The 15855-nt window shown below is 33.8% G+C and overlaps 1 protein-coding gene across 1 annotated transcript; it reads right to left on the bottom strand.

Annotated features, from left to right (window-relative positions):
- Positions 1–3473: 3473 nt before the first annotated feature.
- LOC128231548 (transmembrane 7 superfamily member 3-like) lies at positions 3474–15827 on the bottom strand. The gene is made up of 11 exons (XM_052944541.1): positions 15632–15827; positions 9715–9872; positions 8738–8891; positions 8189–8275; positions 7432–7607; positions 6565–6757; positions 6298–6381; positions 5810–6043; positions 5187–5284; positions 4321–4483; positions 3474–4139 (listed from the first exon to the last, which is right to left on the bottom strand). The coding sequence occupies exons 1-11, from the start codon at positions 15753–15755 to the stop codon at positions 3850–3852; spliced, it is 1761 nt and encodes a 586-aa protein (XP_052800501.1). The 5' UTR covers positions 15756–15827; the 3' UTR covers positions 3474–3849.
- Between the last annotated feature and the right edge of the window lie 28 nt (positions 15828–15855).

Raw genomic sequence — 15855 nt, 5'->3', positions numbered from 1 at the left:
TCGGAAACCGTTTTTCATGTAAAGGTCACACTGACCTTGACCTTTGACCCACTGACCTCAAAATCAATAGGGTTCATCTGCTGGCCATGACCAATACACCTACCAAGTATGAGGTCCCTGGGTCAAAGCGTTCTCAAGTTATTGATCGGAAACCGTTTTTCATGTAAAGGTCACACTGACCTTGACCTTTGACCCACTGACCTCAAAATCAATAGGGTTCATCTGCTGGTCATGACCAATACACCTACCAAGTATGAGGTCCCTAGGTCAAAGCGCTCTCAAGTTATTGATCGGAAACCATTTGGTATTCCGACCGACCGACAGACAGACAGACAGACAGACAGACAGACAGACAGACAGACAGACCGACATGTGCAAAACAATATACCCCACTTTTTTCAAAAGGGGGCATAATTAATAATAAGGGTTTGAACCTTGAATTCGAGTTCTTGCAAAACTTGTCACATATTTTTCTCACCTTGGAGACAGGCATAATATTAAAAGGTCAAGGTCACATATAAGGTAAACTCATTGGCCTGTGCTGTAATCACAGGACTGGACCAGCGGGTCTCTACATCAAGAATTCTAGGCACATTTTCGTATCTGGGATAGATATTTAGCAGAAGAACCAGATACTGTGAACGACATTACTCCTAGGATTTTTGATTTGTTGTGTCTCATTCAAATCATCTGCACAAATTGAAAGATAAAAACAAAAATAACTTATACAACTAATCATGGAAGCATACAGATCTTGGTTGCAGCAGCGCCATGCAAAGGTCAATGGCACAAGTTTTTAGTCTTGTAATTTGTGGTTGCTTTCATATTTCTAACATCCCTTGAATGGTATTGAATGATCATTTTTTAATCTTGGTTCAGATATTATGAATGCACATAACCTTGGTGAACATAATATTAATTATGATAATTATAAGATGATATGCATTCCTAACTTTTCAGTGGCAAGAATTTATCATCTGTTTGATCCCTTGTTCATTTGTATATATAACAATTATTCTCTTGGTCAATTATTTTTGCAAATTAAACCAAATTATGTTGACTCTAAGGGCGTGATTTTGGGGGTAATATTATGAGGGCTATCCGGAAAGTTTTGAGATGTGTCTATATTTTAAAACTTTTTGAAAATACCACAAAATCAACGAACAATAAACAGCTGTGTATATAAACTATTTACGAGTTTCCTTCTGAAAATAAAATCATACTTATAAAAATAAAATCATAATCTCATAATAAGGAAGGAAATGGTTGTCAAGATAACCCATTTAGTTCTAGAAAAACTAGTATGAAGAAAACACCCAAACTTTTAGGTTCAAGAAAATAAAAATAACTAGCACTGGACAACTTTTAAATGAATAATGTAGGTAAATGGCTTTATTGTGTTTATCATATTAAAGTCCTGGTATCCATTATCTAAAGCGAATCTCCGATGGAAATGTTCAAACGACCAACCAAGGATGCAGTTTCTTAGCCCAAGGTCATCAACAGCTACCAGGTATGAGGTTCATGGATCCAAGTATTCATTATTTATTGACTTTAACCTTTGACCCACTTACAAAAAAATCAATATGGTTTATCTGTTGGTCATGACCAACCTGCCTACCAAGTTTGATGTCCCTGCAACCTTGTGTTTTTTTAAGACAATGATTGAAAACTGTTTTTCTCACATCCTCGACCTTTGACCTACTGACCTCAAAATCCATACGGTTCATGAACTGGTCATGACCAACCTTTCTGCCAAATTTGAGATCCCTGGGGCTAAGTTTTCTTCAGTAATTGATCAGAAATCCTGCAGTTGGTCAGACAGAGCGATTACTATATGCCTCTCTCTGGGGGCTTAAAAATGGTATGAATAAACTTCTATATAAAAGAGAATGAAGAAGTAAAATAACTACTGGTAACACTGGATAACTTAAGTGTAGGATAGAGGTAATTGGCATTATCATGTTAACCATATTAAAATCTTGGTAGTACCAAGTTGGTACCCATTATCAATAGGGTCATCCATACTGCCTACCAAGTATTTAGTTCATAGATCAAAGCATTAACCAGTTACGGTATTGGCCTTTACTTTTGACACCCTGACCTCAAAATCAATAGTGATCACATGCTGGTCTTGACCAACCTCACAACCAAGTTTGAGGTCCCTGGATCTCAATGTTCTTCAGATTGAAAATGTTTTTCTGCTCAAAGTCTCCTTGAGACATTCGACCCCCTGACCGAAAGTCAAAAGGTTTATTATTGGTCATGTCCAACATTGACCTGCATACCATATACAAGGTCCCTGTGCCCAAGACAGATTTTCAGCTCAAGGTCACCATGACTATGTTTTGACCCGATGCCCTCAAAATCAGTATGATTCATCAAATGGTCATGTCTAAACAGCCTACCAAGTTTGAGGTGCCAGTGTTCTTCAGTTGTTGATCGGAAATGGATTTTCAGCTTAAGGTAACCATGACCTTGACCTTCTACCCACTAAATCAATATCAATAGGGTCTATCTTGTTGTCATGACTATAACGTCTTTCCTCAAAATCAATAATTGTCATCTGCTGCTCATGACCAACCTGCTACCAAGTTTGAGGTCCCTGTGCCAAAGAATTCACAAGTTATTGGTCGTAAATAGTGGGGCTGCTGCCCTTTGCAGCAAAAATAATCTTAACATGATTAATGATTTTATGAAGGAAAATAATTCTTATTTGCCAAAAGATCAATCTAAAGTCTTCAGTATAGACAAAGTGTTCAAGTAATGTTCAAGGGCAAATAACTCAAACATGCACAGATTCTTAACCAGCCATGCAAGTGACCTTGCCAGGCATGGCAGATATGGACCAGACACTAACCTTGATCAACAATAAGGCTGACTTTAATCTTGAAGCTAGGGAATGTGGTACTGTGAGCAACATCCAACCTGAATATTAAAAATATGGACAGAACACGAACGAATCGCATTTGTAAGGCTCACAAACTGGCTTTCAAGGTGTGCAATGATCATGAACCGGAGACGTGGTTCTTTTGCGTGACATGTCATATTTTAATGGTGGTCACTAAATTTTTTTTTTTATTTCCACCATGAATGACAAAGTTATGGACAGACATGAACCACTTTTATCATGAGGTGTGCAGTGACCTTGAATCTCGAGCTAAAGACACAGGTGATGCGAACAAACATCTTCATCTTATGGTGGTCAAATTATTTCAAAATCCAACAATGAATGACCAAGTTAAGTAAGGCTCATATAGCAAATAACTGACAAATTAATCTTGAAGTTAAGGAGCCAGATGTGATTATGTGTGTGATTCCTTCAAAGCCCCCAGCTCACTCATAATTATATCATGTAAAAGCATTTTACAAATAAACTTAACTTCAGACAGACACCTAGTATATGACCAGTTTATGACAAGTATATGTCACAAGTCTATATATCATTAGACATCAAACAAAAAACCTTACAATTTTCTATGATTTTATCATAGGTAAAGTAATGAGCATGTAATGATACATGTATAACAACATTTTATATAAAATTTAATAATATAAATAGCAACAAAGAGTAAATACATGTTTCATATAGTACCACAGCCATGCCAAATGATTTTAAGTTTAGAATGGTTATTTTATTATATCAAATTGTATTTTGGAAAAACATGACACATGGCCCATTGTTGAATTGTTTGATATTTATAAATATTGAAAAGGAGAGATTCTGAGTACAGGGTATATCAAATAATTTCTGAATATTTTGCAAAAAAAATATGAAAAATAAATATACATGTAATATGGCCATTAATATGATAATAATTGAATCATTAATGATTGATGAATCAAGCCTCAAATCGCTCCTTGTGTATTCACTTCCTGTTCTGAGTCAGCAGCAGAACTACTGCCGTTGTTTGTCCCATATTGCACTCTGTTTTCACCTCTGATAAGGCGCTCATTTTCAGAATTCCCTCTCCTGCTAGGATGCTCTCCTCTCCCACGCAGCAGGGCTCGAAGGTCACCTCTGCTGGCCCTTTGTTTACGGGGGCAGGGTGGAAAGGGGGCTCTTTTTCTCTGCGTATACAGCTGGAAAGCAACGCCAGTTACACACACCAGCACCCATGCTGCAGTCAGGCCCTTCTCTATGGGAATAATTGTCAGCATGTAGAATATGATATCATTCCTAATGGAATTTTAAAAAAACAATATAAATATTCAATTATACAATTTTCAAATGTTTAAATAAGACATAATTACTTACTTGAATACAATGGCAAACTATAAGACTACATAGTATTAAAGCTAGGCTGCAATATCACATACCTGCTTCTGTGAAGGGTCCTGTCACAAGGACATTTCTGTAGTCAGTGTCAGTCCCATGACGTATTGAATTCAGCACAATGTTTGCCATGCCACTGCTCATATACTGGTCAAACATGAGAACAAACAGGTAGCCTCCGATCAATCCACAGCTCACTATGTTCAGCTACAAGAAAAAAATCTTAACCATCAGGAATAAACAGAAAATTTACATGCTTTGGTCAACATAATTTTGATTAATCCAAATAATATATTAGCACTTCTACTGCACTTCCATAGATTAAAGTATATGCTTTCAAATGCATTTGTATTCCAACCAACACCACATCTGGGAATTCTCTTGATAGTACTAAAATTGTGCTTGTTATTTATGAAATGAAGTGTCATTGCAGAAAAATTTATATGACTTTTATAAAACAAGTGACATCTGCTGAAACAGCCGAATTGATACTATGTTCAATTAATTTGAAATGTTGTTTCAGCGATGAAGTGAGATAATTCTAGAGAAATTTCCAAATAATGATTATAAATATAAACATTGACATTGCATTTTCAAACATTTGGTCATTAAATACATACCGGTAAATAATCATCAAGTCCTTTGGACTTCCCTAACTACACCAACCAAAAGTTTTCATACACCAATGAATATCAATATCAAGACATACAGTCCTTAGTACTATGCTTAATCCATCCAATGTACCACAAACATTTTCAAACCAATGTATTTTCAAACCAATGTAAGAAAATAGTTTAAGGTAATGAACAAATATAGGCATTTGAAATGATTCACAATTGTGTAAAACTCTGTTCATGCACATGCTTATACTAGAACAAAGAAATGCACTATAAAATAAGGAAACATTTACCAGCCTTGTAAAGCATAGCAGTAGAACAGGAACCAGCAGACAGCCAGAAGCAAATGTTCCTCCATAGTTAAAAGCACCATTCCAGTATGTGAGATTTCCTGAAAGATATTGACCAGCTGCCAATTTTGTATGTGATAGAGGGGAACATGTACCTAAATGAATGTAATCAATCTACAACCTTTACCTTGATGGATGCAAAATATACTGCACTCACCTAAAGAGCATGTAGCGCACATATTGTCAAGTTTACCATGCAGTAAGTAGAGTGTGTACCGGTATATTGATATAACATTGTAAGTTGTTGACACCACTTATTGCACAGTACTAATGGTTACCATTCTCATATCATAACATTTAATACAAGACTACAAAGATATGGTAATTTGATACAACTTTGTAGTAATATGCTTCAGCAAAAAGCTAATATAGATATCAGTCGCTCGTTTAAACTTTATTTTTAAATGGTCTACATTGTTTTCTTCAAGTTAGAATATAGGCTTTCCTTACAATGTTCATATAGTGGAATGCATTGGACAATATATTGAATTAAAATAATTAGCAGAAAAAACATTTAAAATCATTCAACTTTTCAAAACAAATAAACATTATTACATAATACAAACCGAATGGGGTGTAGAACAAGATGCTTGAGAAGATGTATCCTGTCAGAAGTCCTATACATAGCACATTGATGATGGGAAATCCCCAGTTCCACCAGACCCCTAGCAATATGGATCCCCCTAGCAACCCAAAGATGGCTGCCAGCACCACCAGGCCTGGAGTCTCCACATTGGTTTTCAGTGCAAATATTTGGTAAAACAGGACACCAAACATCAGGAATCCGAACACAAAGATCTCTGTAAGAAACACAACACATTGCTGAAATGAACACTAATTTAGTCTTCTTTTTTATGAGAATATTATAACATCTATTTTTTTTATTGATTTTAACATTATTTTTTTCATTATATCATAGCTAGGCATAGATACTTTGAAATGTAGAAATTATAAAAAGCTGGTAAATTGATGATAGAGAACAGAATGAACAAAGTTGCCGATGATTATGAACTATCAAACTTATTCTTTTCATATTGATGTTGAAATAAATTACCTGTTTTGAAAAACCTGTGGCCATAGTAACAAAGAAAAAGACCTACGAAACCACCCACAGTTGTAAAAATAATGGCAGCTACATCTGAAAATGTTGAATAAACTACATGTAGAACGAAATAAAATAAAATGGACAGCACATTTCATTCCAAAGATACATAGCTGATTTTATTTGATTTTCATACCTAGAATTTCATCTCTTGCACATGACATTATCAGATCTATAAGTAAGTGGTATGAAAGAGCAAGCACACAGATATCAGTGTACCTTTTTCGCCACATGAATGATCATCTTGTAAGTTGCAACCATAGCTAACTGTGGGCACATATGAGGCAAAGGTTGTTTTCTGTCCTGCAGAGTTCAAATACCTAGCAACTATAGAGTAGATCACACCTCTTTTGGGATAGGAGGACACATGTATCTGGGATTTCTGAGCTTCACTGTTGGATACGGAATACACCTACAATGAAATTAAAAATAATCAATGCTTCATAAGTACTTCATAAATGTTGTCATATTTTGAAATTTTAGACCAAAATAGCTGTACATCAAGGTTATGAAATAAATATATAAACTTCATGAATATGTAAATATTTTCAGTAGCTTTCTAGCTAAATGTTTCCATGTTAGCTGCAGGATTACAGTATATGCAGATTTTTTATGCACGCCACTCCTATAGAAAGACACTTTGCTGACTCCAAAAGTCTGTCCAAAAAGACAATTGATCTACAGCTATAAAACCTGCTTTTTTGAAAAAGCGCTTGACCAACAAATTGTTTTTCCTGTGACCTTGACCTCCTGACTTTAAAATCAATAGGGGTCATCTACTATCAAGACCAACTAGCAAACCAGGTATGGGTTCCTGTGCCCAAGCGTTCTTTCGTTATTGAGCAGAAATGGTTATTTTACCTAAAGGTCAGCATGATCTTTGACCTACTGGCCTGAAAATCAATAAGGGTCATCTACTAGTCATAAACAACTGGCATATCAAGAATGAAGTTCTTGGTTGCAAGCATTCTATAGTTTTTGAGCAAAAAAAAGTTTTTTCACCTCAAGGTCACCCTGCCCTTGTCCTTTGACCTATAGCAATATGAAGTTGAAATTCAGATTCTTAAATATTTTTTTTGCCCTTACCTTTCTGCTGTAATCACGTACACTAGCTGCTGTGAGGACATGCCTGAGCACTTCAAAGTACTGTTCCTCTGTAAAAATGTCAGCCTCCATGTATGTGACATATAGGTCGTAGTCCAGGCCAACAGGACCTTTGTCACAGTCAGGCTTATTAACCAAGCCGGCCCAGGAAAATGATACTGGAAAACATCAAATAACAGTTGTCAAAGGCATGTCCAAACTTGCTACATACATGTGTGATGTATGTATAAGGCCAGGAATATTTACCAGGCTCAATATTGCTCAAGATAGACAGTTTGGACAATAGTTAACAATTCAAGACCAATAACTAGAGAATAACTGAGACATCTGGCTTGAATAAATCAAAATATTCCAAGACATTATATGGTTTATACCTATAAACGTTTATTGAATTTGGGAAAAGTAGAAAGTCAATTTGGTTGACTTCTGACAATTCAAGTGGAAATTATTCTGAAGTGACTTAAGTGATATGGCTGGTTTTCAAGTTCATATTTCCATCAACATTGCAAAAAAATACATGAACAAGGATACAACAGAACACAATCAGCTTAACATCATACTTTCCATCAAATGACAAGAGTATTATGATACATTCCAACCAATTCAAAATGACAAACATATTGTCATAAATTAAATGCAATGAAAATGGGAAATACATCTTTAATCAAGATATCAAAATACTGCAACTTTTTTGTAGGAAATATACTTATCCATGCGTAGCTTTTGTAGTGATTAATACCTGTTGTTTTGGTGGTTGCAACAGCTAGGTGAATGTTGGGGTCATTCCTGAGGCTGAACTCTTCATTGCACCCCCCCGGTAGCGGATCTGAAATGAATACCAGAGTCAAGTGAATATGACCATTGCTCAGAGAGTTATTGTCCGCACAATTACTGGTTAGTAAAAATGTGGAGGTTCACCTGTATTTCATTGTGTCAAAAAGTGCGCCAAAAAGGTCTTAATGTTATTTTTGTGGGGGTATAATTATTATTAATATTGTTACATAAGTCAACATTTTACTAAAAGTCAGTAGATGAACATTTCTGGTACCTTAAATATAATAAAGAACTTTCATGATGTATTATTGATGATAATCATGATACATCTCCCAAAGGGGAGCCATTGAAAAATCCCTTCTCCAAGTTATACAGACATACTAAAAATAAAATGTGCAAACCAAAAGCAAATTTCAAACATTACCCCCATACAGAAAATTTCATAACACCCTTTCCTACGTGATCATATTACTGATGTGCTTTAACAAAAATCTCCCATACACAGATCATTTACCATATTGTGTGAGGAAGGTGAGTTGGAGCAGTATGCGGATCTCCTCACTGCTATTGGTTGTCAGGTACATGTACCACAGAGGTTGATCACTGGGCAGCACAGCCAACATTCCCACATCACGGCCAGTCAACGAGCTCCCATAACTGATCTCAGGCTGTAGTCAGAAGATACAAATATACAACCAATAGGTACCATTCACTGCATATTGTAAGTATAGATTTGAACTTTTACATGAACTTAATGTTTTGTAATGAGTGGGAATGAAAAGAAAAGATATATATAATCTGACATAATACATTGTAAGCATAGTGCAATAACTCAATAATGGTAAATATAGAAATAGAAGCAGATTTTGAGTTCTTGCTCATGGTGATTATTGTCATGTTAAATTTAGAAACTTATGTTTAAAAAGTAATTAATATTAAACAGGGCCTGGGGCATAACTTCATCAAATGTAATACATTGGTCTGACCATGTACAGGAAGGGGTTCTGGGAATGCTTCCAATAGATTTTCTTATTTTAAGTTTGACCGTTTTCAGGTCTGATTTTTATAACAGCCCTGCAATGATAGGTACTTTTTTCTAAGCCATTTTGAACTATGTTTATCTATATCCATATTTGTCCTTGTAGCTGCGCATGACCAAATCAGGAGGTCTGATTCTCTGACTTGAACAATATATACTACACTGTAAACTAGCAAAAAAGCAGCTTATTCCCTTTAAAACATCATATCAGCCACCATTTTTTTCATTGCATCTTGCTATTCTATTTGACTACTGAACTCACTTTTGTTGCATAAATCTAATATAAGAAATATCAAATTTTAAGTTCATTATAACCAAGCTGCGGGAAATTTGATATGGGACCCTGGGTGTCTATTAAATAGGAAAAATTTGGTATAATAGTATTTTAATATTTGTATAATTCATTAGAGAAAGTTACTGGTACAGTGGTACACAGTTAGACAAACACTTACAATTACTGAGAGAGAAACATTCCATATTTGTGAGTGAACCTGGCACAAAATATACTTTGTGCCTTCCGTCACATTAACTGCTTGTATCACTGTGGAGTTGTTTCTGTGAATGTTCAATATAGTGGGCGATTCATTTGATATGTCGACAGTGTCCTGTCCTGAAAGAAAAAATACATGTAGAAAAGAAAGGCTTTAATGCTTTTATTTTCATTGCATTATCATTTTCGAGATACATATGTACATGTAAATATTTTGCTAGTACTAGTATTTTATGAATATAAATTTATCTACAGTAACAACAAACATCCATGTACCCGGTATATAATTTAAAAAAGTAACCATAAAATATAATTTGTATTGATTTTCTCATATTTTTCCGTCTTTAAGTATAATACAATATCTAATTATAGTAATTTGGTCATTGCTTCTGGTGTCCTTCTAATACAAAAATGACTTGACTATAATGAGAGAAGTAATATTGAATTGGGTGGACAATAAATGCAAAGATTCTTTAATGTCATTACATGAATGTTTGTAAATTCTATCTTGATATATTTCATTAAAAATCATATTGTTAAAGTTTGAAACTATTAAACCATGTTAACACATCCATTGTGAGTTGTGTAAACATTTCACTCCCTCTTTTATAGCAGAAAACATGCAATATAACTTCATATGATAATACCAAATTAATGTATTGTTGTGCCCATCTCCCAATTCACACCAGAATTATAATTCCCTTCTTGTAATTAATGTAGATTGATGATGAATGAGAATTACATAACAAACAAGACTTTAGTGTGACAATTAAAAGATGTGAAGGTATACAGCATGTTTAAAGTAAACAATGAAGCTATATAGCATGTTATCAACAGTTTAAAGTAAACAATAAAGCTACATGTGTATAGCATGTTATCAACAGTTTAAAGTAAACAATGAAGCTATATAGCTTGTTATCAACAGTTTAAAGTAAACAATGAAGCTATATTGCATGTTATCAACAATTTAAAGTAAACAATAAAGCTATATAGCATGTTAAAAGTAAACAATTAAGGTATATAGCATGTTAACAATTATTTGTCACTATCTATTAAATATCCCTTTTACTGCTTGCCTTTGCTGGTTGGATTTTGATATACAGTTAACAGCTCAACACTTCGAACTCTACGGTAGTTCTATGTTTTAATGGCTGTAAAAGCTGTCTTTTTCAGGAATGAATATTTAAGAAAATTCTGTCAACTTTATATATATTATGAATCATTGATTTTTTATGCTTACCTGAGAATAAAAGGATTTTATTGTCTTAACTGTAGTCACATAAACTCACACTGAAAAAAGCCAGCTTGTGACTATTTTGTTTAAATGTATGCATGGAAGTACTTAATTAAAACATAACATGTGCAATAATTTTGACTGAACGGTTTTTTTGTTTGTTTTTTAAAAAACATCATTTACTTTATAACAGCAAAAGTAAATTTCAGTAACTATAGTTGAGACCATTGAATCACGCCTGGTATTTAAAGAAGTGTAGCATTTCTGGTAGTTTGATGTACTTGCATCAACTTCAGTTTAAACCTGCTTTTAAACCACATTAATTTTTATATCTCATCTATTTACCAATATCACAATTTATAGCATGGTATCAATCATGTCACAAGTACAATTCTGACAATGTGTTTTACTAGATCAAGTAAGAACAAGTAATAAAGCATTGGATATTAAATGCATTGACAAGATTCACTAAACCAACTAAAAAGTATACTGGCAAGACCAAATCACTCTAAATGAGCCATCTCCAGCCATGATATATTTCCAACCTTGTCATCCACACCCTCCGGGAAGAGTCAGATGGCTTCTCCTATTAATTGTGTTACTCTTATTGGTGTGATCACGGTCAATGCCATCTTTCCATCATTGGTAGACTTGTTTATGTCATATGGAAATTATCTCCCTTATCAAGCAAAAGATCTCTGCCACCATGTATGAAAATAGCTGGCTTTCAGCTATATATTATTTATTTTTTTCTGAAAAACATGCAATAGTTTATAAATTCCATTAAACAACATTGTTTTCAATGTAAAAAATAAACACTTTTTGAATGACCTCACATGACTTTTATCAGCACATGAAATGTGTGTGGGCAGTGATTTTTGTGCAGCAAAAGGAAGTAACTTTAATATGAACAGAACAGAATTTATTGCACGTAAACTATACAGTTTTTTGTGTTTCATATACATAATAAATATATTACAATTATACAGTGTAGTGTGAAATATTAAATAAATATTATAATCAACTTTTTTTTAAGGATGAACTGGAATTGTAAATCACAAATCTATCAAACTAAAAAGTATACAGAACAGAACATATTCTATAACACGTAAATTTAATAGTATGTGCGTTATGTTTTCATATAAACATATCAGCATTACAACTAAACTAAGCTGATAGCGACTAGTATTATTGACATACAAAGGATGAACTGAAAAAGTGTTATTGCAATCATCAAAGTTAGTATAAGGTTTTTATTTGACATTTGTATATGAATACATGTTTATTTTCAATATATAATTGAATACATGAAGACAATAGAATTGAATATCATAACTTAAAGGTAAAACATGATTTAAATATTCTAAATGATATAAATAATATGTTTGGAGATTAAAGAAAACAGGTGAAAATGACAATTAGCAAACCAGTCTGCACTCTTTCACTTTAAATGTATGCTATGAAAATAACTTAAGGTAAAATAGCATGCATTATATTTTCTACTGGAGAAATGATATGCAGCAGAAAAAAAGAGTTACCAATTTTATTTTCTTGTAAAATTAAAAAAAGAAAACTCTGGCCTAGATTAAGCTGAATAGGTTACTGAACAAATATAACTATTTTGATGCAACAAAATTGTTCAAATATTTAATGATAACATTTGAAGCAAGGCTAGGTAAATACTGGCACTCTCAAGACATAGGGATTGATTTTGAATCAACTATCGCAACTGGACAGGACAGATGATGTGAAGAGCTGGTAAAGAGGCTGAGGATAGCCTTCGACTAGAAGATGATCTAACACAAATGAAGCAACTTGGTTTAAGCCAGCTGCGCAAAAACTACATTTATAAATATACGGTTTTCAAGAATTGTAACCAAGGCCCACATTAGGCTATTACTAAACTCTGGGGTACATACCAACCTACTGTAAACTTCAAATCTAGCCTTTATCCCATTAAACTGAAATAAATTATTTTTGTCACAAACATACAATTATGAATGGACATTTATAAACAAACTATAAAATTGCCAATTTGATTAATGTATTGAAGTTTAATCTGTTATACAAATTTCGAGGGTATGATAGCAGACAATAATCACCTTTAAAACCTTTTTTCAAAATTTAAATTATGGTTTATTGTCAAAAGATATATCTATTAGCCATTATTTATAAATTCAAGAACATTAAACTTTATTTTATTTACTTTAAACAATTAAAAGGGTCAAATGAACAAGGAGTACAGCGTCCCGGGTTTAACCCTTTAGCGCATAGACAAGTGGCCAGATTACACCTCCCAGTCAATAGCCAACTTACTGATAAGCAGTCTTTATCTGTATAGGTACTTTTCAGGATATTTGAAAATGAGAAAATGAATACAGCAGTATGACCTTAAAATCAATGTTTCTCCAAATAATTGTGTCCAAAACTTTTTTATATGAATACATTTTTTTATAGATAATTAAATTATCTAATAAATGGTGTCAATGATGAAATATTAAATTATTTTATTTCATCTGTGAATGTATTTCCAAGATGGAATTGTAACATTTCTTTGAAATGTCATAATTGCATTAAATCACAGGGTAATAAAATGCTGGGATCGATCTAAATTTTATTACCCCTATCATCAAAAAGACCCATCTGGATTAAAAAGCCGACAATTGATGTTTTTGTGTATAATACACAGAAATATGTCAGGAATATCCGGTGTCATCCAGCTGAGAGATCCAGTCCAGGGTGTCTGTTTAACTTTATTACCCCCTTATAAAATTGTTTACAAAAATAAAGCCCATAAATGATTTTCCAGTATGAATAAAAAGATCTAGATCAAACAAAACGCTTGCACATGATCTATTTTACGGCCAAAACTATGATGGACATCTATCAGCTTCACAGAAAATTTACTCATCATTTTCTCATCTACTAATTGTTTCTATTGTTTATAAACAAAATATTAACTTTAAATAAATATAATCTCTATTGATTTTAATGGTAAACTGAACTGACGTAATGTATTTAATGATTTACGCATCAATGAATTTGGGGGAAATTCCATACAGTACTCAGCTCGTGGTCTTATTACGTCACAATGGGATATCACACCTGCGATTGGGAGTATATATACCTTCTCATTATAGCAGACAATATTTTCAAGGGAAAATCAATACACAAAAGGTTAAACTTTAATTTTATAAACATCCGGGATATTGTTTACAAAAAGAAAGATGCAAAACTGAAATATTGAAATGACCCTATTGAAATATGCGGGCCATGCGTTTACATCCAGTAATGGATACAGTCGGCCAGATGCGTATACATCTGCTAATGAGCTATGTCGGCCTATCTCGTTTACATGCGCTAAAGGGTTAAGTTATAGGTATAGCTGTTTACACCAGCAAATTTTGCTTTACCCATGTAATAAGAAACGTTAACAGTTTATAGACGATAAGCCACAGTAATGTGCATATAGGGATTTTTTGGATATTCATTTTATGTCATGAACGCCACAAGTCGCCTGATTCTAACCAATGTAAATTATATTTTTCAACTGTAAATCCACAATATTTAACACATATTAAAGTAAACCTTGGAGAAAAAGTGTACCCAGTGTGGGGCTCGAACCCATGACCGTTGGAACACTAAAACGGAGCTCTAACCAACTGAGCTAACCGGGCGGCTGGTTCTAGCCCACACACACTATCACACTATACTCCTCCCCCTTCGGAGGCACTCCAGCCGTTTACCACTGCCACCAGAAAAGTAAACATTGGAGGAAAAGTGCGCCTGGTGTGGGGCTCAAACCCAGGACCGCCAGAATACTAGCACAGAGCTCTAACCAACTGAGCTAATCGGGCGGCTGGTTTTAGCCCTAGTCCACCTAAATGGCCGTCAACGAGTCTTTTGACGATTTTTTTCGTGACGTCCACCATCCTAGCAAAAAGTAGCAAGCGGTCCTTGCGCAGAGAATCCTCGCGGCCACAATTTTGAAATTATCTCCGTTATAAATTCAAATTTCTACGAAAATATTATTGCCTACTATAAAACACATATTAAGTTATGTCAGTATGCCCAAAACACATGTTAAGTTATCATAAAACACTTACAAGTGTCGATTGTTTATCAAGTATCCCGATATCGGTAAATCTGGGACAAATCTGACTGGTTGTGTACATGTATAACGGTATTTGTGACCCATAATATATTAATGTGAAAATAACAACTCTAAAGACAAATTTAATCCATTTCAGATCACTGTCGGATAAAAATTGAACAACTTTGTCATTATTATTCAACATAAATGCATATTATTTCAGTATATCATTTCGCCCGTTGTTAAATGGTAGAGAGTTGTAGCGTTACAGGGATACATAAGAAATGTCAAAATAATAAAAAAAAAGGATCCCAGATCGCTCATTATTGTAGCTAGTTTTAGCCCACAAACACTACAATATTCAAAATGATAAAATAGACTTAATAACTTTCTTTACTTATTACCAAACACATCAAACCATGGACATAATTACAAGATAAAGAAAACAAAGAAATAAAAAAACATTTACCTAAACATAGTTCGCCTATAGAGTTATAGCAAATTCTACATATCAATAACAAACACTTCAAAAAGTGCAAAAGTCATACAAACCTTGTAAGCAATTAGTAACAGTGACAAGGATCAGCAGCGTTTTTATTTTAAAGAAATGCTTCATGTTGATATGAAACCTTTGAAACTTGAAACTGACAATGCTTATGACACTCTTAAAAAGCATAAAACAAAAAAATCAATAAAAATCCCATGGAGGCTGCCATATTTGTACGTCACTTGTATGTGTGTACTATTGATAAAATAAGTAATGTAAGCTTGAGTAC

The sequence above is a fragment of the Mya arenaria genome, chromosome 4 (genome assembly GCF_026914265.1).
Source record: "Mya arenaria isolate MELC-2E11 chromosome 4, ASM2691426v1".
Classification (NCBI taxonomy): Eukaryota; Metazoa; Mollusca; class Bivalvia; order Myida; family Myidae; genus Mya; species Mya arenaria.
This window is presented reverse-complemented; position numbering and strand designations above follow the sequence as displayed.

Excerpts from the sequence above, each read along its gene's own strand:
- LOC128231548 (XM_052944541.1), bottom strand. The coding sequence starts at position 15,755 with ATGCTTTTTAAGAGTGTCATAAGCATTGTCAGTTTCAAGTTTCAAAGG. Across the intron at positions 9,873-15,631 it reads TGTTACTAATTGCTTACAAG|GACAGGACACTGTCGACATA; the intron begins GTTTGTATGACT and ends TTTTTCTTTCAG. Across the intron at positions 6,758-7,431 it reads TACGTGATTACAGCAGAAAG|GTGTATTCCGTATCCAACAG; the intron begins GTAAGGGCAAAA and ends ATTTCATTGTAG.